The sequence below is a fragment of the Scyliorhinus canicula genome, chromosome 10, assembly GCF_902713615.1.
Source record: "Scyliorhinus canicula chromosome 10, sScyCan1.1, whole genome shotgun sequence".
NCBI classification, from domain to species: Eukaryota; Metazoa; Chordata; class Chondrichthyes; order Carcharhiniformes; family Scyliorhinidae; genus Scyliorhinus; species Scyliorhinus canicula.
In genome coordinates, this window is record NC_052155.1 from 189,123,034 (window position 1) to 189,147,637 (window position 24,604).

The 24,604-nt window shown below is 47.8% G+C and overlaps 1 protein-coding gene across 1 annotated transcript in view; it reads left to right on the forward strand.

Annotated features, from left to right (window-relative positions):
- Window positions 1-1,517: 1,517 nt before the first annotated feature.
- pkhd1l1.1 (PKHD1 like 1, tandem duplicate 1) overlaps window positions 1,518-24,604 on the forward strand; it is a 186,950-nt gene continuing 163,863 nt past the window's right edge. The window contains 12 exon segments of the mRNA XM_038808494.1: window positions 1,518-1,584; window positions 4,679-4,765; window positions 4,852-4,996; window positions 5,281-5,362; window positions 6,338-6,395; window positions 10,870-10,963; window positions 11,742-11,795; window positions 12,763-12,836; window positions 12,919-12,961; window positions 13,534-13,604; window positions 21,263-21,373; window positions 22,422-22,511. Of these exon segments, the coding sequence (XP_038664422.1) occupies window positions 1,518-1,584; window positions 4,679-4,765; window positions 4,852-4,996; window positions 5,281-5,362; window positions 6,338-6,395; window positions 10,870-10,963; window positions 11,742-11,795; window positions 12,763-12,836; window positions 12,919-12,961; window positions 13,534-13,604; window positions 21,263-21,373; window positions 22,422-22,511 (976 nt within the window).

The window sequence follows — 24,604 nt, forward strand, 5'->3', positions numbered from 1 at the left end:
AGAAATTCTATACAATAACACATAGATTGAGCAAATCAGAAATTCTATACAATAACACGTAGATTGAGCAAATCAGAAATTCTGTACAATAACACATAGATTAAGCAAATCAGAAATTCTATACAATAACATAGATTGAGCAAATCAGAAATTCTATACAATAACACATTGAACAAATCAGAAATGCTATACAATAACATAAATTGAACAAATCAGAAATTATGTACAACAACATAGATTGAACAAATCAGAAATTATATACAATAACATAGATTGAACAAATCAGAAAGTATATACAATAAGATACAGATTGAGCAAATCTAGCATGGTGGGCAGTAACATGTAGATTGGGACAATCTGGAATATGCTGTGCAATAATGTATAGATTAGGTGGATGTTGACGTGATGGATGTTCAAAGTCCTGACTCCCTCTCTCAAAGAATAATTCATATTTGTGTTGCTCTGATTTGACGTTTTGTGCTCCAAATTCTGACTGAATTGGGGAAGATGTTTACATCCTGTCAAGTCAAATCACTGGGGTAAATACTGAGCTGCCCCTTTAATGTCCCGTGCATCATGCTCCCCAGTTGGGAGAACATTTCGTTTGTGCAATTTTTTTAATTCTTGTTGGAAAGACTCATTTTTTAAAGTCTTTGAAATGAACACAGCATCTTAGAAAATGTACAGTAGCAATCTGATTTGAAGATCACTGCTGCTTAACATATGGGGATATATGGGCAATAAAATACGATTCAGCATGAAAACTCTGAAGCTATAGGCAGCACGGTGGCACAGCGGTTAGCACTGCTGCCTCACAGCGCCAGGAGCCCGGGTTCAATTCCAGCCTCGGGTGACTGTCCGTGCGGAGTCTGCACTTTCTCCCCGTGACTGCGTGGGTTTCCTCTGGGTGCTCTGGTTTCCTCCCACAGTCAAAAGATGTGCAGGTTAGGTGAATTGGCCATGATAAATTGCCTTAGTATTGGGTGGGGCTACTGGGTTATGGGGATAGGGTGGAGGTTTGGGCTTGGGTAGGGTGCTCTTTCCAAGAGCCGGTGCAGACTCGATGGACCGAATGGCCTCCTTCTGCACTGTGAATTCTATGACTCGATGGGCCGAATGGCCTTCTTCACTTTAGCGATGCTATGATTTTATGAACTCAAATTGAATTCTAAATTATTTTAAACAGCAAATGAGTGCGATCTCAACTAGACTTCAATTGAATGAAAGGTGCTTTATCTACTATTTATTTAAACCCATTGGAATGCTCAAATGAGAACAGCAAAATCTGGAAATACTCAGTAAGTCTGGCAGCATCAAGTCAGTGATCTTCATCAAACTGCATATCTAACGTATTAGTATCAGGGGGTGGGTAAAGTGGGGGATTGTCTGTGATAACCGAGCAGGAATGATTTAGTGACACTTTGTGGATTATCTGTGACATAGTCTGATGTTAGCTGATGTGCACCTTCACCTTGTAGCAAACAGGTACCAAAGGGGAACAGGAGCTGTGGGATAGGATGGGAGGCCACTCGCACTGGTGGATTCTGGCCATCATGCTCAGTCTCTGGTCACTGGACATCTCAGGTAACTGTCAGCAAGTGGGGTATGGGTTTTCAAATCATTGTTATCAAACTGCATTTCATCAATTAATCCATTTAACTGGGAGCTATTGTCTGTCTGTCTATCTATCTGTAGAACAGGAGAAAGGTTACAGGACCAAAGGAGGCCATTCGGCCCATCTTGTCCGTGCCAGCCCGAGGGCACCCAGGTGCCCTTTCTAATCCCACCTTCCTGCACCCGGTACATAGCCCCTGTACCTTACAGCATTAAATCACCTTTTAAAAGAGTTTAGGGTCTCTGTCTCCACCACCAACCCGGACAGCGAATTCTAGACTTTTACTCCTGCTTTATCTCTGTGTTTCCATGGTAATACTGAATCTAGCTGAATTGTGATCACTATCTCAGATATGGTGACCAACACCCACTTGCCCTTCTTTGTTCCCCAAGACTAGGTCTAGAATTGCATCTCCTCTCTTTGGATTTGTCATTAATTGGTTGGAGAAATGGTCCTGGACACACTGCAGGAGTTTTCACCCCTTAATTCTCCCTATAGTGTTTGATTCCCAATTGATATTGGGACAGTTAAAAGTCTCCAACTATTATTGCCCTCTTGTTCTTACAGGAGATTTGCCACATATGTGTTCTTCTATCTCCCTTTCACTATCTGGGGGTCTGTAGTATATTCCCCGTTGTGTGAGCCTATTTCTAGGCTCAACCCATAAAGCCTTGCTTCCTGTTTAGTTCATCATCCCTTCTCACAACTAGAATTGATTCTGTAACCATTACTGCTACTCCCCCTCCTCTTTATCTCCCACTCTGTCATATCAGAAGACTCTGTATCCAGCAGGGATATTGGGCTGCCAATTTTGCCCCGCCCATAGCCAGGTTTCCATTATAACAATGACATCCTGCTGCCATGTATCTACCTGTGCCCTTAACTCGTCAACCTTGTTTGTATTACTCCTTGCATTGAAGTATAAACAGTTTAACCCTGACATTTTCCTTCGCTGGACATTTTTAAAACTTTGCTTCTCAGCAGGGTAGCATGGTGGTTAGCATAAATGCTTCACAGCTCCAGGGTCCCAGGTTCGATTCCTGGCTGGGTCACTGTCTGTGTGGAGTCTGCACGTCCTCCCCGTGTGTGCGTGGGTTTCCTCCAGGTGCTCCGGTTTCCTCCCACAGTCCAAAGATGTGCGGGTTAGGTGGATTGGCCATGATAAATTGCCCGTAGTGTCCTAAAAGGTAAGGGGGGGGGGGGGGGTGTTGTTGGGTTACGGGTATAGGGTGGATACGTGGGTTTGAGTAGGGTGATCATTGTTCGGCACAACATCGAGGGCCGAAGGGCCTGTTCTGTGCTGTACTGTTCTATGTTCTCCTGTAATTCCAAATCTATCATGACATCTTCTACATCACTCGCTAAAGTTCAACCTCCATTTTCTTGATATGAATCTGACCAATCTGATCCAACTCCTGGGATCCCATCCCCCTGCCAGACAAGTTTAAATGCTCCTCAACAGAACTAGCGAAAGCCCCCACGAGGATATAGGTCCCATCTCTGCCTGGGTGCAAGGCGTCCGGTTTGTTCCAGGTCCCACCTTCCCCAGGACCGGTCCCAGTGACTCGAGAATCTGAATCCTTCCCGGCTGCACCATTTCTCCAGCCATGTGTTAATTTGATCTATCGTCCCATTCCTGCTCTCTCTAGCATGCGGAACTGGGAGTTATCCCGAGATTACTACATTTGAGGTCCTGGATTTTTGTTTATCTCCTAACTTCCTGTACTCAGCTTGCAGGTCCTCTTCCCTCAGATTACTGATGGCATTGGAACCAATATGAACCATGCCCACTGGCTGTTCGCCTTCCCTCCCCAGAATGCCCTGAAACCACTCCGTGACATCCCAGACCCTGGCACCACGAAGGCAATATGCCATTCTTGATTCACATTTGCGGCCACAGAAGTATCTGTCTGTGCCCCTAACTATTGAATCTCTGCCATTTGTTTTCCTCCCGCCCCTCTGAGCAACAGAGCCACCCACGGGCCATGAACTTGACTGCTGCTGCTTTCCCCTGAGAGGCCACTCCCCCTCCCCAACAGTACCCAACGCGGTATATCTGTGTGAGAGGGGGATAGCCATAGGGAACCCATGCACTGCCTTCCTGAGACTTTATTTTTATTTTTTTCTATAAATTTAGAATATCCAATCAATTTTTTCCAATTAAGGGGCAATTTAGCCTGGCCAATCCACCTAGCCTGCACATCTTTGGGTTGTGGGGGCAAAACCCACACAAACAAGGAGAGAATGTGCAAACCCCACATGGACAGTGACCCAGAGCCGGGATCAAACCTGGGACCTCGGTGCCGTGAGGCAGCAGGGCTAACCCACTGCACCACTGTGCTGCACTCCTGAGACTTTTACTGTTCCTGTTGGTCAGCCATTCCCTTTCTGTCTGTGCAATCTCACCTGCAGTGTGACCACCTCGCTAAACATGCTACCCACAACTTCCTCAGCATAGCGGATACTCCACAGTGAGTCCACCCACAGCTCCAGCTCTGAAATCCGGTTAGCTAGAAGCTGCATTTAGCTACACCTTCTGCACACATGGTCATCAGGGACCCTGGAAGTATCCCTCGTTTCCCACATTGTGCAGGAGGAGCATATCCCAGTCTACGGTCTCCTGCCATGACGTCCCTCTCGATTACGTCAGTTACTCCCTTAAAACATTTATGTTAGCTAGGGGCCTTATTTACATTAGCTGGGAACCTCGTTTCTTACCAAACACTTCTATTGTAATTGTATAGAACTACTCGAAAAATCCTTTCTTATAGTCCCTACCTTAGTATTAAGGAATGACTGACTTTAATAGATTGAAAATACTCACAAGGAGTTACTCACCAATCAGCTGCTTTAGTTGGTGCCAGGTCACATTCTGAACTGGCATTTGCTGACCACTCTTTCTCAAGTTGAACACTGGGTCCTCTGCAGTCCCATCCGCGGTTTTGGTGACCAAGCCGAGTATTCCCAGAAAGTATGACTGTCTGACTAATTCTGTCTGTCTGTTTATCAATCTCATCTTTCAATATCTATCACTTGATTATGATGCACTTATTTATTTTTCAGTTTCCCAAACTGTTCCCAGTATTTTGAACATCTCTCCCAGCCATGGGAGCATAAATGGAGCAACCAGGCTGACGATCGAAGGACTGGGTAAGGCTGATTCCTGTGCCTCCACTATGGGCTGATTGTTAATCCTCTCTGCTGCTGCTTCTCACATACTTTGGCCATTTTCACAGGGTTGTCGGCAGAGAAACCGTTTGATTACACAGGGGCAAGTGAGACACTGGGTCTCAGCGTACAGCTGCTGTCCGAGACCAGCTCCATTCCCTGTGATGTAGAGAAAGATTCCAGCCACCAAACACAAATCATTTGCTGTACCAGGTATTGATACATTCCGCCTCCCTGTGCCGGTTCACCCAGCAGTTTCATTGCATTAGTAAAGGTTAGGAAGTGTAATACCTGAACACCATCGAGACAGAAAGAGATAGATAAGTATTGCTGGCAAGGACAGCATTTATTATCTGTCGCTTTGATACCCTGCTGATCAAAACAATGCTTTTTAAATGTTGCTTTTGACTAATGGTCAGAGCTTTGCTGATGTTCGTACAGCTGCAGTGTGTAAAAGATGTTGCATCAGATTTAATGAATGTTTTTCCTTGTTTTAGACCTCTACCAAAAGACAGCTATCATGTTGTAGTGAGTGTAGACGGAATTCCTATTGTCGGCAATGACAGGATGATCTTTAGAGTAAGTGCAACATTTTTACACTCACGTCCTTAAATGAAGAGCAAACCTTTCATATGCTGCTTAAACTACAATGGTTTTTACTTGGTTTATCGTGAAGCATTACCCAATAATTAATTAATAATTAATCATCTTTATTGTCACAAGTAGTCTTACAATGCACGGAAGTTACTGGGAAAAGCTCCTAGTCACCACATTCCGGTGCCTGTTCGGGTACACAGAGGGAGAATTCAGAATGTCCAATTCACCTAACAGCACGTCTTTCGGGACTTGTGGGAGGAAACCGGAGCACCCGGAGGAAACCCACACAGACACGGGGAGAACGTGCAGACTCCGCACAGACAGTGACCCAAGCCGGGAACTGAACCTGGGACCCTGGAGCTGTGAAGCAACAGTGCTAACCACTGTGCTACTGTGATCACACAGTAACCTATAAACAAAATAGAAATTTGAAGCTTTAACGTGTAGCCACTGTTGACAGTTAAAGATCATTTTCCCCATTGAGGAATCATAATCCCTACAGTGCAGAAGGAAGCCATTCGGCCCATCGAGTCTTCATGGACCTTCCAAATGAGCACTCTACCCAGGTCCACTTCCCTGTCTCATTCCTGTAGCCAATCCACCTAACCTGCACATCTTTGGACTGTGGGAGGAAACCGGAGCTCCCGGAGGAAACCCACGGAGAGAACGTGCAGACTCCACACAGTGACCCAAGCCAGGAATCGAACCCGGGACCCTGGACCTGTGAAGCCACAGTGCTAGCCACTCTGCTACTGTGCTGCCCCTATCATTCACCTATTGCAGAACCCACCCGATTATCATTCCTCACCAACACAATTCTTACCTGTTCGCCTCAGGAAAAGACCAACTATTGGGAAGTTAAGGGGTTATAAGAGTTTTAAAAAAAACACCGACCTTCCAACTGAAATTCAAGAGCATGATTTCACCAGTCATTAATGCCGGCCTCTCCTTTACCAGGCTGAAGACTATTATACACCAACCATTACTGAGATTTCACCAGCGTCAGGATTGCCAGGTTGGTGCTGAAACTTCTTCGATTCTGACAGGCAGGAAGAAATTGTTCCTATTGGTAAAATGATTGAGGGAACGGATTTAAAGTGATTGGCAAAGGAAGCACCAAGTCAATGGGTAAAACCTGTTTAGTCAGTGAATGGTTAGGATCTTTTTTTTTTTAAATACTTTTTATTGAGAAATTTTGATTTTATACAACATTGACGCACCTTAGTAAAATACCGAAAATAACAATAATATTAACAATCATATACATTCGCCCCATCCCCATGAACAACCCAGCATTTTAACAACAACGCAAATTAACACACTATAAAGTTACAGAATAAACACTACAATAATGCACCCCCCCCCCCCCCCCCCCCCCAGGGTTGCTGCTGCTATTGACCCAGTTACCTATCTCTGAGCCAGGAAGTCCAGAAAAGGCTGCCATCGTTTATAGAACCCTTGTATTGATCCTCTCAGGGCAAATTTGACCTTTTCCAATTTTATAAATCCCGCCATGTCACTGATCCAGGTCTCCACACTTGGGGGCCTTGCATCCTTCCATTGTAACAGAATCCTTCGACGGGCTACTAGGGACGCAAAGGCCAGGACACCGGCCTCTTTCGCCTCCTGCACTCCCGGCTCTACCGCAACTCCAAAAATCGCGAGTCCCCACCCTGGTTTGACCCTGGATCCAACCACCCTCGACACCGTCCCCGCCACCCCCTTCCAGAATTCATCCAGTGCTGGGCATGCCCAGAACATATGGGCGTGGTTCGCAGGACTCCCCGAACATCTGGTGCACCTGTCCGCACCCCCGAAGAACCTACTCATCCTAGTCCCGGACATGTGGGCCCGGTGCAGCACCTTAAATTGGATGAGACTAAGCCTCGCACATGAGGAGGAAGAGTTGACTCTCTCCAAGGCATCCGCCCACGTCCCGTCCTCTATCTGCTCCCCGAGTTCCTCCTCCCATTTAGCCTTCAGCTCCTCCACTGACGACTCCTCCACCTCCTGCATTACCTTATAGATGTCAGACACCTTCCCCTCTCCTACCCACACCCCCGAAAGCACTCTGTCCATCGTCCCCTGCGAGGGCAGCAAAGGGAATCCCTCTACCTGTCGCCTAGCAAACGCCTTTACCTGCAGGTATCTGAACATGTTCCCGTGGGGAAGGCCAAATTTATCTTCCAGTTCCCCCAGGCCCGCAAACCTCCCGCCAATAAACAGGTCCCTCAATTTGCTGATGCCCGCCCTTTGCCACCCCCTGAATCCCCCCTCCGTGTTCCCCGGGATGAACCGATGGTTGCCACCCAGTGGAGCCTCCATCGAGCCCCCTGTTTCCCCCCGATGCCGTCTCCATTGTTCCCAGATTCTTAGGGTCGCCGCCACCACCGGGCTCGTGGTAAACCTCTTAGGGGAGAGCGGCAACGGTGCGTTACCATGGCACCCAGGCTCGTACCTCTACATGACGCCATCTCCATTCTTTTCCACGCCGCCCCTCCCCCCTCCATCACCCATTTACGCACCATTGACACATTGGCTGCCCAAAAGTACCCCAGAAGGTTGGGCAGTGCCAGCCCACCTCCATCCCTTCCTCGCTCCAGGAACACCCTCCTCACTCTCGGAGTCCCATGTGCCCACACAAAACTCAGAATACTGCTAGTCACTCTCCTAAAGAAGGCCCTGGGGATAAATATGGGCAGGCACTGAAAAAGGAACAAGAACCTCGGAAGCACTGTCATTTTGACGGACTGCACCCTCCCCGCCAACGTCAATGGCGAATGGTTAGGATCTGGAACACTGCCTCCGAGAGTGGTGAAATGAAATGAAAATCGCTTATTGTCACAAGTAGGCTTCAAATGAAGTTACTATGAAAAGCCCCTAGTCACCACATTCCGGCACCTGTTTGGGGAGGCTGGTACGGGAATTGAAGCCGAGCTGCTGACCTTGGTCTGCTTTACAAACCAGCTGTTTAGCCCAGTGTGTCGTGGATTTGGGTTATTTTCAAAAAAGGAATTATGAAAGAGCTACTGGGGAAAGGCAGGGGAGTGGCACCAGGTGCATTTCTCCTGCAGGGGGCCAGCACAGATACAATGGGCCAAATGGCCTCCCCCTGTGCTGCAACCATTCCAATTCTATGATTCTAGATATATTCACAATGTGTCAGAGACACAAATCTCCCCAGTGTACCACACTCCCACACATGCTACTCATATCATGTTGACCATCCCATGGAAATAGCCTGTGAACAGGAGGAAGGTGAACTCTGATACATTCAGGAAACATACAGATGGATTTGTAAACCCATACAGCATAGAAGCTGCGAAAGGCATTCATGGTTTATCAAAATAGCCAACTGCGCATCCATCCTCTTAGGTAAGGTTTAGCATTGCATCTCCCACCAATAGATCCTCCTCTTATCAATAAACCTTGTGTCCTTCACAACACTAGCATTCAGCTTTTGAATATTTCTAATCAGTTAAACTTTGGGAGTTTGAGTCTTTAGTCTTAGGATGTGTATTTACTGCCCACCCACTTGTCCTCAGATGTGGCAGTACAGAATTAACAGATTAACTGGGACCATTCCAAAGGTGGTTCAGTGTCAGTTATGTTGCTGTGGGATCCCAGTGACATGTGGACCATATATATCAGTACACAAAGTCACCATAGTCCCAGGTGACCATAGGCTGCTTTCCCCTTTGAGGGGGGAGAGCTGACTGGTGCTGATTTAACCTGAGGGTCACCACACCTCAGGCGAGGGGCAAGGTTGAGAAGGCGGGGCCTTCAGGAATAACCTCAGCTGGTACAGGAATTGAGCCCACACTGCTGGCCTTGCTCTGTATCTCGAATCAGCTGTCCAGCCAACTGAGCTGAACTGAGCTCCCTCTCCACATCCCTCACCTCAGTCCCTCTCCACATCCCTCACCTCAGTCCCTCTCCACATCCCTCACCTCAGTCCCTCTCCACATCCCTCACCTCACCTCAGTCCCTCTCCACATCCCTCACCTCAGTCCCTCTCCACATCCCTCACCTCAGTCCCTCTCCACATCCCTCACCTCACCTCAGTCCCTCTCCACATCCCTCACCTCACCTCAGTCCCTCTCCACATCCCTCACCTCAGTCCCTCTCCACACCCCTCACCTCACCTCAGTCCCTCTCCACATCCCTCACCTCACCTCAGTCCCTCTCCACATCCCTCACCTCAGTCCCTCTCCACATCCCTCACCTCAGTCCCTCTCCACATCCCTCACCTCACCTCAGTCCTTCTCCACATCCCTCACCTCACCTCAGTCCCTCTCCACATCCCTCACCTCAGTGCCTCTCCACATCCCTCACCTCACCTCAGTCCCTCTCCACATCCCTCACCTCACCTCAGTCCCTCTCCACATCCCTCACCTCAGTCCCTCTCCACATCCCTCACCTCAGTCCCTCTCCACATCCTTCACCTCAGTCCCTCTCCACATCCCTCACTTCAGCTCACTCTCTCTTTCTCTCTCCACACTCACTATACCTCACCTCTCCAGGTAAATTGGGGTAAACGGCCACCGATTCCCTGCTCCGGGGAGGGCTAGCAGCCAGACAGCGTGGAGCTCCCGGCTCTAGTTGCTGATACGTGGCCGCGCATGTGCAGGGCAGCGGCCTGCAGTGGCAGTGCCGTGCTTCATGGCGATCGAAGCCCGCAGACCCGGACCATAAAAATATTCCCCCCCCCCCCCTTCGGCCGGCTTGCGTGCCCCCACAGCGTCTCCCAACCCCGAATAAAGCCTCCCCCATCCGCGGATCCGCAGCCACCACGCTGAATTCCCGACGGATGAGACCGTAGGTGTCCCGTGCCGTAGGGAACTCGCCCGGTTGGGGATGGAGCATCGCGGGGCCGGGCCACAGGCATTGGCCTGAGGCCGTGGATACGGCGTGCGGTGCACTCTTAGAGTACGCTGCTTTTCAGGGGGCGGAGCAGCGCGAAAGCTGGAGAACCCAGCCCTGGTCCCTGTCATCAGCTTCCACTTCACCTCCTCGACCCTCCAATTTTGGTGCTGAATTGTCTATTTTATATCTGTCTTTCTCTGATCTGTTCGTTGTCTCTCAAAACCTTTCGTGTTTTTGATGCCTCTGACATCGGGCTAGGTGACCGTTGTGTGTCATTCAGGAGTTCCTAATTTCAAAACTTCTCTGTGAACCACAGCCGATTGGTCCATCCTCCAACCCCACTCATTTTGCTCTTCAAATAATGGTCATGGGGCCTTTCACATCCACCTGTGGGCCGATAGCATCTCGATTTACTGTCCCAGATAGCACGTCCGACAGTGCGGCACTCCCTCAGTGTCAGCCTCCCTCGGGTATGAGCGCAAACTGCAGAGGGTGACGCGTGATCACACAAAGTGAATAATAGTACCTGTGTTAATTTTAGAACGAGCTGTAACTTTGTGAACTGGGTTTGTGTGATAACGTTCTGTTTCCTTCACTCTTTCGGATTTCCTCTCGGTTTCTAGGTCAACTCATTACCATCCGTGGAAATATTTTTACTGATGTTTATGGCAGTAACAAACCAATGGATTTCAATTCCAGAAACACCAGGATTTTGAGGTAAAAATACACCTTTAAGTAAAGTGCATCGGCACACATGCAATTCAATAGAGTTATCTCTATTCCTGTGCTGTTTTGTATTGTAAGCAGTGTCTAAATCCGGGTTGGATCATCGTTCAGTCAAAGAACTGAATTGACGTAAATAATAATAATGCTCAGTTTTCTTTTTAAAGGTTTTGTCCTTCATTCTGGTTGGGTCCAAATTGTGGAACTTGATAACTGTCAAGATTATGGAAGGTCACGTTTTGGAGAGAGAGAGACAGACTGACAAATGAAACACTTGCCTTGGTGAAACACTTTTCACAGCCATCTCTAAACACCATCCAGACAATTAACAACTTTCTGAAGTGCAGCAGTCACTATTGTAGTGGTGGAAACGGGGCAGCCAATTTGCGCACAGCAACATCCCACAAACAGCAATGTGGAAGAAAATTGGGTTGTTCTTGTCCTTAAGTGTTCTCAAGCTAAAACATCTCTTCAAATAAACAAAGAGCAGAGCAGGTAGCAAAGCATTTTTAGCAGGTTTAAAGAATGATCGCTGAATCAAATCATTTTCAAGAAGTCCCCTTTTATCCTTTCCATTTTGGACCACCCAGGACAAGGGGCTCTCTTGACACTTGAAGATTGAGGGCTGCTGCAGTTAAAGCTCATTTATCTGTTTTTCTTTAAACTTCGTCTTTTTTTTATTTAGAATAAAACACCTTGAAAATGAAAGCCACAAAGAGAAACTGCAAATATCAATGCGTAATTAATCATGTAATGTGTTTATGAATTTCAGAGTCTACGCTGGAGGAATGCTGTGTGATCTCCTTCACCCTGATTCAGATACATTGTGAGTTTTGTAAGACAGATTGCAAGATACTTATGGATGAACAAGTCCCATTCACCCTTCTTTAATTCATTCATTCAGTCTGATTTCACCCTGTAATGTCCAATTCTGTGATTCAGGACTTTCGTTTACTGCAGGATCTTGTTCAACTTCTTGTTCGTTGTTCCTTTAACTTAAATGCCTTCCTGAGACATTCATTTTGTCCGCACTCTCTGTTTATTTGATTTTATATTGTTCTTTTGGAAGGCAGCTCAATGCAGCTCCCTTGCCCTGTCCAGCTTACAACTAACACAAAAGTTATTTCTGTCCTAGCGTAGCCCCTTATTGCTAAACAACAGCCTATTTTTCCTTCAAAGCTGTTTGCTTTCATGTCTTAAACCTTCATTACCATGCATACGTCTCTATGCAGGCATCTAAACCAAGTTAAGTCATTAACCCTTTCAAATACAGAATCACAAAATTCAACGTACTTAAAGCTATACCCCATTTCTAACACCCACAAATACAAATATAAATTACTTAAAACTACCTGTTTCCTGACAATAGCTCCATGTAATCTGTAATTCCTGAATTGCCTCCTCTGATTCCAGTGTCCCACATCCTTTAGTGCCATCTGCTAATAGCATGGATTAGTCTTTGGCAGCAGTGTAAATTAATGATCTAGAATTGGCAGCCTGATTTACATTCACTCAATTCTCGCTTCCATTCAACTCTATTCACTTTTGGCTATTTTGTGCTTCACCACCAAGTTTGACTTCACCCAGAGTTTCTTATCGCTATCCAAACTCTATCCTGAATTTTTTTGCAACTTTGTACTGGACAGCCTTTCCAGTGGAACTTTTGGTAGAAATGATCTGGAGACCTGGGTGAAACATGTTGTAAGGCAATCCTTCCATTAAATTAATGAATTGTACAAATTGGCGATATTTATACTATTGAATAAGTACAAAGTTTTATTTTACCCCTACAGGTATGGTTTGAAACTTGACCATGTATTTGGCAGCAAGGGCACAATGACTTGCAGAATGACTGGAACATATGTTGGTAAGGTTTACATTTGTATTCTGCATGACAATGGAAATGCAGTAAAGAGTATGGCATGTCAACTTATATATGTTTATTTCAGGTCACCACAATATGAGTTTTATTTTGGACAACGGTCACGGAAGGTAAGATATTTGCAGCAAGTAATCGGATATGAATTTAAAGTTTAGTAGTAATTATATTGCAATGGCCAATTGTGGAAATGTAACAGGATACATACATACATAGCAATGGGTTGTCTGCTATTCAACAGCAGTAATTCCATTGCTGAGCTGCTTTTCACATAGTATCATCATTGTGCTCAAAACATAGAGCTTTCCTTTTAGCAGGGATCTGCATTGCTGAAGAAACTTTTGAAAGATGTTTCATTTTTAGCACAGACCTGACAAGGGAATTCTTTGCATGTTCTGTTTATCCAACTGGCTATATTATAGCTCCAGCTGGTAAATATACAGTAACTATGATATGTACGGATGTATTTGTATATTGTTCGTATTTATGGGCCATAAAAGCATATAAAGAAGATTAATTTTTCATTAAAATATTCAAATCTGCACTGCTTTTGCTCCATATCGTAGCACTAGACATTAGATTGAAATTGTTTTAAAATTCCCAATGGCCAGAACTCGAGACTGTTTAGATTTGATGGGAACTCCATGGTTTTTTTTGTAAGTTTCCCTGGTTTTTCCCACTCTAGGTCTTTGCCTCAGTTGAACACTTACTTTGTTTCGTCTCTCAATAAACTCAGCATGTTCCAGACTTATGCAGGTAAGGACAATGACCCTTTACTGTGTTTGGGAAGCTCACGGCCAGTGCATCTTCCCAGGTCCTCGAGATATCCTTATTGGTATTCATTTTCTTTCGCATCAAGTCTTACCCTAACTCACCAGGGTTTAGGATTTGTTGCATTATCAATCAATTTAGTTCTAAGAATAATCTCCTTATAGAACAAATGCTTATCTCCACTAGTTGTTGATCAAGAAGACGCAGAAGCAAAAGGACAGTACTTCGTGTGACAAAAAAGTGAGAATATTTTTGGCTAGTGTTGAATAAATCAGACTCATACAGCACATCCCAGCAGGCCTGTGAAAGAGCTGTCCCACTGCCCCACCCTTTCTCCATCACCCCAGAAATATTTCTCCAAATCCCATTTGAAAATTCCTCTTGAATCTGCTTCCCTTTCAGACAGTGTGTTCCGTGATTCCACAACGTCATTGTGCCCAGCACGGATCCAGGTGCAATGGGTAAATCATGGAGAGCTCTAGAATGTGGCTCTGCACCGATGGCAAGTCACCTGCTGGGCGAGATGCAGATCGGAATATTTAACGGCTAATTTAAATATCCAGACATTGGATTCACCCGGCGCCTGGGACTCGATGGCCGTGCCTGTGAGACCTGGCCAGGGCACCCACACAAACGTGGACCAGGTGTAGCGGTACCTAGGGGGTCCCGCAGGCCATTGGAGACCCTTGGGTGATTGGGGACAGGGTGGTACTACTCCCATTGGCACCTGGGAACCACCAACCAGGTAGTGCTACTCTGGCACTGCCAGGGTGCCCGTGTGTCAGGTTGGCACTGCCAGGGGTTGGGCCCGAGGGGGGGTTCAATAAAGTGGGGGGGGGGAAGAAATGATCAGGGCTCTTGTTCAAAGTAGTGCCCTATCTGCAAGGAGTTTTTCACAGAGGTCCCAGTGCAGAGAAACTCTGAGGCCATAAAAATTGGTAGAGTGCCGCTGGACAGCGGGATGTTGTCAACACTGGAGCTGCTGCGAGATATCCCACTAAATCTGCCCGACAGCGAAATTAGTTGGAAGTCCGCTGAATCGCGCCCCTGACCTCTCCCCCCCCCCCCCCCCCCCCCCCCCCGGATGCTTTTTGTCGATTTTCTTCTGTCTGTGCCCCTCTGGTTACTGACTCTTCCCCCCCCCCCCCCTGCCGATGGAAACTATTCCTCCCCATCTCCTCCATCAACACATTCTGCAGATCAAAGACATTCCCAGCAGCAATATAAACAATGACGCCAATCCCTGTCGCTGTAACAAGTTTATTTGGATACAAGCTGGAGAGTGCAATACCCCAAACTTAAACTCTGATATCTGATTGGTTGAGGTTGTGCCGGGCTGATTTTCCTCAAATGCAGGTCGCCCTGGCAACCCGGGCCCTGCATTTATTTTGGTTCATGGGATGGGAGCATCGCTAGGCAAGCCTGACATTTATTATCCAATTGCCCTCGAGGAGGTAATGGTGGTGAGCTTCCCCCTGAACCACTGCACCCACTAAGGCACCAGCCTAGATACTGATCCATTCAGCTCAAATCAAACAGTCCACTTGGAAATCCTGCAGCAGAAAATTCATTCCAATCAATTCATTTGGTTCCCGCAGAGACAGATGTGCAATGCAGGGGTTTGTTCCAATCCTGCTGCTGAATATTACTGCAATGGGCTGTACTTTCATCCTTTCTCACTTATGCTAACCCAGAATAGTCAATAAGAATATAAGAAAGAAGTGGAGGGTTAGGGGAGTACAGGAGAGCAACGTGCTCCATTATTACAGGCTTGCAGCCACACAATGCAAGGACTCTGGGACCAACACTCCACAGTGAGCCGAGGGTGGGAGGGTCTGAGTGAACACACTCAGGCCTCATCTCCGACCATCTCCACTGACAAACTGTCCCTGCCTCTGAGGTCTGGGGGGGGGGGGGGGGGGAGGAGAACAGGGAGGGGGGTGGGGGTGAGGGAGGAGAACGGGGGTGTGGGGGGGAAACGGGGACACCTTTTCATTAGAATGTTGATGACTGCTTCCCTCCCCAGCAGGGGGGCACCATTTTAGTGAAGGGGCTCCTGGGTTACCTGATGTGCTGCAGCAGGTGGAGGCAGGAACTCCCGAAGGAATCGGGGATTGCCTGATCCCAGGAACCAGCTGTACTCTGGACAGGTTTAGCGCTTCTAGGAAGTATGATCCCATCACTGGTACAGGTGGTCAGACAGCAAATGCATGTTTACGGAGTGGAAGCCCTTCCCATTAATGAAGGGCACCCCCTGGTGAGCCAGTGCTCCGAGAGGATATATGTGCCATCCATCACCCCCTGGACCTGGGGCATGCCAGCGATGTCAGCAAACCTTGCTGCCTGGTACCCGGGCTTGTTCCAGACTGAAGTTTATATATCCTGCTGTCTGGGCACAAAGGGCATCCATGACATGCGGATGCGTTTGTGTACGGACATGTGAAAGATCCCAGACAGGTCCCCACTCGGCCCCTGGGAAGACCCAGAAGCATAAACGTGTAGGGTGACTGATGAGATAGGCGTGCCCTGATGCAGCATTTCCTTTGCACCTCCTCCTCGGCCTGTTGAACGGCCAGCACTTGGGCCTCACCGGCTGGACCCTGCTCTCCTGAGGCAGGTTCCTTCTGTACAGGGTCCTCCCGGAGCAGGCCCTGTGCCTCCAGCCTCCGTACATCCTCAATGGCAGCTGTGACCAGGTAGATAGCGAGCATTTCTGGCAGTACTCATTCTCTGTGGCTTGAAGGGCCCAATGGTCTCCTCTTGCTTCTATTTTCTATGTTTCTATGACCCTGAGTTGCACTTCAGCTCCACCCTCCATATCTCCTCCCCAACTCCACCCTCACGGTTGCACAGTGGTTAGCAATGTTGCTTCACACCGCCAGGGTCCCAGGTACGATTCCCGGCTTGGGTCACTGTGCGGAGTCTGCACGTTCTCCCCGTGTCTGCGTGGGTTTCCTCCGGGTGCTCCGGTTTCCTCCCTCAAGTCCTGAAAGACGTGCTGTTAGATAATTTGGACATTCTGAATTCTCCCTCTGTGTACCTGAACAGGCGCCGGAATGTGGCGACCGGGGATCTTCACAGTAACTTCATGGCAGTGTTAATGTGAGCCGACTTGTGACACTATGGGTGGGATTCTCCCGCTACTGGCTGGATGGCCCGATGCCGGTGCCAAGAGTGTCGCGAACCACTCCACCGAGAAGTTGTGGAATCTTCCGCATTTCCGGGGTCTAGGCCGGCGCCAGAGGGGTTGGTGCCATGCCAACCGGCGCCAAAGGGCTGGCGCGTGTTGGCACATGCGCAGACGGGTCGACGTGTTCCTGCGCATGCGCAGAAAGGTTCTTCTCCACGCCGGCCATGGTGGAACCCTACAGAGGCCGGCGCGGAGGGAAAGAGTGCCCCCATGGCACAGGCCCGCCCGCAGATCAGTGGGCCCTGATCGCAGGCCAGGCCACCGTGGGGGCTCCCCCCCAGAGCCGGATCCCCCCGCCACCCCCCGAGGACCCCGCTAGACGGCCGACAAGCCAGGTCCTGTCGTGATGGACCATGTCCATTTCACACCGGCGGGACTAGCCAGGAAACGATGGCCGCTCCGCCCATTGAGGCCAGAGAATTGCCGGAGGGGCCGTTGCCAACAGCCCCCGATCAGTGAGGCGTAAACTCCGCCCCTGCCCGCAAACCGACGCCGGAGAATACGGCAGCCGGCATCGGAGCGACGGGGTGGGATTCATGCAATATGTTTCCACAATATCAGCGTCTGCAATATGTCTCTTTTTACAAATCTCAGCTACTCACTGGACAAACTTGATGTTTAGTCAAGTCTAAAACCATCCGAATATATCAAAGGAAGATGGTTGTGGTGGTTGGAGGTCAATCATCTCAGCCCCAGGACATCACTGCAGGAGTTCCTCAGGGAAGTGTCCTCGGCCCCAACCATCTTCAGCTGCTTCATCAATGACCTTCCTTCCATCATAAAGTCAGATGTGGGGATGTTTGCGGATGACTGCACAATGTTCAGCACATTCACGACTCCTGAGATAATGAAGCAGTCAATGTCCAAATGTAGTGAGACCTGGACAATATCCAGGCTTGGGGCTGACAGGCAGCAACTTACATTCACGCCACACAGGTGCCAGTGTGAAAGATTAAAGATTTCTGATCTGGATGATTAATCGTACTAGTCTGTCTGTGACTAAGCCACTGAAAGAGGGAAAGTTATCTCTCTGGACAGAACAATGAGTGCCTCTTATTGTGGGGAGATTACCGCCAGATTCTAAGGTAGTTAGACAACTCTCAGTCACTTCCTAATGGAGATTTTCCAGATGAGTTGCTCAAACTAAATCAATACTTTTTCTGCGTAGCTTCTTGTCTGTCAGACTTCCTAATGAGCTTCTAGAAACTTTTGGCTTACCCAACATAACACATCCACAGTTATACAAAGAGAAATTTACAGTTTCGAGAATGTAAGTCTCCTAACAGATTGCCATTTCTAAAAGAGAAATATAATAATCACAGGTATCCAAAGGCTTTCTCTACTGCAAAATCTTCGATCAAAGAAAGAAAGGCAAGTCATAGAATCTCTACAGTGCAGAAGGAGGTCATTCGGCCCATTGAACTGCACTGACCCTCCGAATGAGCATCCTACCCAAGCCCACTCCCCTGCCCTATCCCCTTAATCCCATCTGACCTTTTTGGACACTGAGGGCAATTGATCATGACCAATCCACCTAACCTGCAGATCTTTGGACTGTGGGAGGAAACCGGAGCACCCGGAGAAAACCCACGCACACACGGGGAGAAAGTGCAAACTCCCCACAGACAATCACCCAAGGCCGGAATTGAACCTGGGTCCCAGTGCTGTGAGGCAGCAGTGCTAACCACTGTGTGGCTCCAAATGACTCTTTCTATGAACAGGCGAGAAACGGAACCTTCAACTCCTCTTTTGCTAGTAGAGATGCAGGAGTACTGCTCTGAAGAAACCGGTCTTCTTTATCCTCTTTTTGGGATAGCCTTTTACCTCAGCCCTAATGGCGATGGCCAACATTTTACATTTGCAGGCTGCTTTAAGGACGGTTGCCATGCAGTTTCGATTTTGCAGGCTGGTGTTCATAGTTCGCAAGAATTTATAACAAAAACAGAGAATACTGGACAATCTCAGCAGGTCTGACAGCGTCTGTAGAGAGAGAAGGGAGCTGACGTTGCGAGTCTGGGTGACTCTTTGTCAAGGCTGGAGAGAACTGGAAATGGGGTCAGATTTATACTGGGGGGCGTGGAGCAGTGGGGCTGGATAGGGGGCCAGAGATAGGTGGAGATAGACAAAGAAAGATGTTGAGGACGATGGGGGTGATTCTAAGAACGGTGCTGATAGAGGCACTGAAAGAGATTAGAATGTGTGGGTGGCAGGACAGAGGTGAGCAGTGGGTCAAAGGGCAACTTGGTTCAGTTGGCCCAAATGGAGTGGTGAGGGAAAAACAGATCAATGGAAGAAATGAAAATGAATGGATAGAAATATAAATGGGATGAAGGTGGAGGAGAGAGTTCACAGTCTGATGTTGTTGAACTCAGTGTTAAGTCCGGAAGGCTGTAACGTGTCCAATCGGAAGATGAGGTGATGTTCCTGCAGTTTGCTCTGGGCTTCACTGGAACATTACAGTCGGCCCAGGACGGACATGTGGGTGTGAGAGCAGGACGGGGAGTTGAAATGGCAGCGACAGGAAGGTCTGGGTCCTGCTTGTGGATGGACCGGGGGTGTTCTGCAAAGCGGTCCCCCAGTCTGTGTTTAGCCTCTCCAACGTAGAGTAGACCACACTGGGAGCAGCGAATGCAATAGACCAGATTGACGGAGGTGCACGTGAAGCTCTGCCTCATCTGGAAAGAGTGTGTCAGCCCTGGGATGTTGAGCAGGGAGGAGGTAAAGGGGCAGGTGTTACACCATCTGCGATTGTATGGGAAGGTGCCCTGGGAAGAGGGTGAGGTGTTGGGGGTGATGGGGGAGTGGATCAGGGTATCCCAGAGGGAACGGTCCCTGCAGAATGCTGTCAGAGGGAGTGAAGGGAAGATGTGTTTGGTGGTGACATCATGCTGGAGTTGGCAGAACTTGCGGCACGGTAGCACAGTGGTTAGCACTGCTGCTTCACAACTCCAGGGTCCCAGGTTCGATTCCCGGCTTGGGTCACTGTCTGTGCGGAGTCTGCACGTTCTCCCTGTGTCTGCATGGGTTTCCTCCGGGTGCCCCGGTTTCCTCCCACAAGTCCCGAAAGACGTGCTGTTAGGTGAATTGGACATTCTGAATTCTCCCTCAGTGTACCCGAACAGGCACCGGAATGTGGTGACTAGGGGCTTTTCACAATAACTTAATTGCAGTGTTAATGTAAGCCTACTTGTGACAATAAAGATTAATCACTTTTTAAGGATGATTCTTTGAATGCGGAGACAGGTGGAGTGAAAAGTGAGGACAAGGAGGACCCTATGCTGGTTCTGGGAGGGAGGCGAGGGGGTGAGGGCAGAGAAGCTGGTCGGACACGGATGAGAGCCCTGCCCACCACAGTGGGTTTTAGACTTCAGCAGCCACAGTAATTTGCTTTTATCTTCGGAAGAATTTATGTCAGCCCAAAATCCTGGAATACTATTTATTCTCTTCGTATTACATTTGTTGTTTGGGGGGAGTTTAGATTATTTAAGTCTTATTCATAATTCGATTTGTTACTTTTCTACCCCAATGGTATTAGGGATCCTGAATGACAATCACATGGTGCAGGTTTTATTTGTTCCCTCGTACCATCCGGAATCTGGTGGCCTATCTGTCTGAATACACAGCCACATATACAGTTTCTACCTTTGGCTAGGGGTTCGATTCTTACCAAAAAAGAACTTTATTTTGTCCAATTTTGTGGTCACCACATCAGGCAATGACCATCTCCAATAAGAGAGGATCTAATATCTCCCCTTGACATTCAACGGCATTACCGAATCCCCCAATATAGACATCCTAGGGCTTACCATTGACCAAACACTGACTGGACTAGCCATAGAAATACTGTGGTTATAAGGGCAGGTCAGAGGCTGGGTTTTTGCAGAGAGTAACTCACCTCCTGACTCCCTGAAACCTGTCCCCACCCACAGGACACAATTCGGGGTGTGATAACGTACTTGCCTGGATGAATGCAGGAAGCTCGACACCATCCAGGGCAAAGCAGCCCGCCTGATTGACACCCCATCCACCACCTTAAACATTCACTCCTTCCACCACCAACGCACATTGGCAGCCGTGTGTACCGTCTACAAGATGCACTGCTGGAAATCACCAAGGCTCCTGAGACAGCACCTTCCAAACTCATGATCACTACCACCTAGAAGACTTCAGAAGCCCCCCCCTCCCAGCACTGTACCTACACCACATGGTCTGCAGCAGTTCAGACAGGCAGCTCACCATCACCTTCTCAAGGGCAATTAGGGAGGGGCCACAACTGCCGGCCTAGCCAGCGACGGTCACTTCCTGTGAAAGAATACATTTAAATATACATTTTGACATACCGTTTGTTTAAAATCAAATATTAATAGTTGCAGCTTGTCTGTTTGGCATAGAAGAGCATTATAGTCCTGAAAGATTATGGAGCCGAATAGAATGTGTGTTTTTAATCTTTCAGAGGTGACTGGGATCCAACCGTCTGAAGGGAGTGTGGAAGGAGGAACTCTTCTCACTGTAACCGGGAGATTCTTTGACGAAACGGACGCCCCTGCCAGAGTTACTGTCGGAGGTATGTTAAAAGAAGATGAACAATTTGCATTTCTATAGCACCTTTCACAACCCATGTCTTTACAGCCAATTAAGTATTTTTTGAAATGTAGTCTGTTGTAATGTAGGAAATGCAGCACAGCAAGATCCCACACACGGCAATGTGACACTGACCAGATAATCTGTTTCAGTGATGTTGACTGAGGGATATATTGACCAGGACTTTGGGGAGAACGGCCTTGCTCTTGGCTAATAGTGCTATGGGGTATTTTTGCCCTTGACACCTCGTGTGAAAGACGGCACTCCGAAAGTGCAGCACTCCCTTGGTACCACACTGGGTGTACCAGTCCACATTAGCTTTTCAAGCCTCTGGAATAGGAAACGTCCTACCCCAGAGGGGAGAGTGCAACTTACTGGGCCACAGCAGACACGCCAGTTTGTCAGACCTGCTCCATTTATTGCGACAGCCGGTTATTGGACCAAACCAACCGATAGGTCCACTCAGTTCGAGAAGATTCCCAACTCCATCTGATGCTTCCATTGATCCTGGTCCTATTTTCTAACACCATTTACAATTTGTTGATTAAATATACAAACAGTTCTGGGGAAGGTGGTTTATTGTCTGTGGCGTGAACCAATTTCTGTTTGAACATATTGTTACTTGCAATGAATCTCCCGACTATTACACTCTGATCAGTAAAATAAGTAGAGGTTGCTTACATCTCAGAAAGCAACTGTATTCACAATATTCCATTCCAATTTTCTTCTCACACCTAATGGTGGAGACAGGCAGACTTCTGTCTGTTTCCATAGCTAGTTATTCTGGGAACAGGCCGCTAGTCTGTCGCCAAGGGCTTGTAGCTTAATGGGCACCACCCCACATCAAGCGTGACTGACCCGGAGTCTCTCCCACGTTTACCGCCAGCATTGGCACGTTTGGAAGGATTTTGAAGGTTGACCATTATGCTCGCACCTTCCTCGGCCACCTGGGGTTGGATTCGAACCCAGAGCACTTAGCCCATCCTTCCAGTCTTGGTGTCAATATTTTGCTTTCTTCATGTTTTGCACAGGTCAGAGCTGTGGGATTCTACGCATCAATAAAACACAAATCATCTGTCGGACTACTAAGGCAGCCAATCTTCTCAGAACAGTTTTTCCAGGTGATGCTGATTTTTGCTTATTTATCATTTTAATTTAATACCTACATTAGACAATTATCAGATTAATATTCAGTTGGATATGTGTAAAGGTTTGATTTACTGAAAGTGGATAGAGCCACATATATACTGGACAGCATGTTAGAAACATTGATATCTCACTTGCTAGTTATCTCAACTTTAATTCATACATTTTGCATTAAAATACATCGAATCCATTATGGGCTCTAACTGTATCAGTGAACCCTGACTCAGGGACAGATAACACCCTGAAATAGAGACAGTGATAGGGGCACTCTGTTCATTTGTACATTCCTGTCAAATTGCAATCAGTGTTTATCCCATTGGGGGCTATTTTTAAGTTTGTCTTCTAAAAAGGAAGGAATCCTGCTAACCCCCCCCCCCCCCCCCCCCCCCCCCCCCACACACACACAACAAGACGTCTGTTATTGCAATCTCTGGGTCTCGTCATGATTTGACTTCTCACTGTGGTGACCTGTCCGCTAATTCCTCTGGAAAACCTGGAGGTTAAACATTCTTTGTAAGGTTCAATGGCAGTTATCGATGTCTGAAATCAAGCCGTTATAATCAGGACTTTTGGGAAAGAGATGTGTTGTGCACCAACATCACGTTGTGTGGTTTCTGGAGCTGCCTGCTGGTCTCAGAGTTGATGGGTTTTAAACGCCTCACTGAGCAATGAGTGGACATAAGAAAATGAAGGAGAAAATCAGAGCAGGTGGTCCGCTGCCCCTTCCCCGGACTGTGCAACTCTCACCTCACCCCACCCATCAGAGCAGATGGTCCGCTGCCCCTGCCACAGACTGTGCAACTCGCACCTCACCCCACCCATCGGCACAAAATAATCTCCTGGGAAAAAGAGAGAGAAAAGATTCAACCTTAGGTATTGAGCTGCAAAATGATCAAGTAGCAGGTGACGACAGTGACGTAGAGATGTGTTCCCCTAATGCTTAATCCTGCTGTACAAAGTCATGGGGAGTTTAGGGGACAATGATCATTGTATCATTTAGATTCAGAAAAGAACAAGGAGCATTTCTAGTGTAAAGATATTTAAATGGGGACGGGCTGAGTTCAATGGGGTGAGAACATTTCTGTCCCAGCTAAATTGGAATCAAATCTTGACCGCCGTTAAACAATCAGGGCCTTTAAAGAGATGATAGCTTGTGCCCAGTGTCAGTGGGCTAGACAGCAAGTTTGTGATGCAGAGCGAGGCCAGCAGTGTGGGTTCAATTCCCCGTACAGGCTGAGGTTATCCATGAAGGCTCAGCCTTCTAAACCTTGCCCCTCGGCTGAGGAGTGGTGACCCGAGTTGGATCCGCGGGCTGCATCCACCATGAAACACGGTGCAGTCGCTGCAGGCCGATGCCGTGCGCATGTGCGCCCGTGGAACCAGCATTGCTCCGGGCCATATCGCTAGCTGGAGCTGGGTGCTCTACCCTGTCTGGCTGCTTCATTCTCCAGCTGGCCCAGAAGCGATGAAACGAGACCAGAAAAGCAACACTTATTCCCTGGACAATCAAGGAGACATCCTCAATCAGGTGATTAACTTACTCAAGGGTAACCTAATTAAGAGTTAGTTTCAGTTCACAAGTTAAATAACTTTCATTCAACGCCTTCCACCTTGAGCAAACATTATTCGCGAGAAGGTGGAAGTTTTTAAAAAACATTTTAAAAGGGTTTATTAGATACATGGAGTAATGCACTGTCGCACAGTGGTTAGCACTGTTGCATCACAGTGGCAGGGACCCAGGTACAAATCCCGGCTTGGGTCACTGTCTGTGCGGAGTTTGCACGTTCTCCCCGTGTCTGCGTGGGTTTCCTCCGGGCGCTCCGGTTTCCTCCCACAAGTCCCGAAAGACGTGCTGTTAGGTTATTTGGACATTCTGAATTCTCCCTCTGTGACCTGAACAGGCGCCGGAATGTGGTGACTAGGGGCTTTTCACAGTAACTTCATTGCAGTGTTAATGTAACCCTACTTGAAAATGAAAATCGCTTATTGTCACGAGTAGGCTTCAATGAAGTTACTGTGAAAAGCCCCTAGTTGCCACATTCCGGCGCCTGTCTGCGGAGGCTGGTAC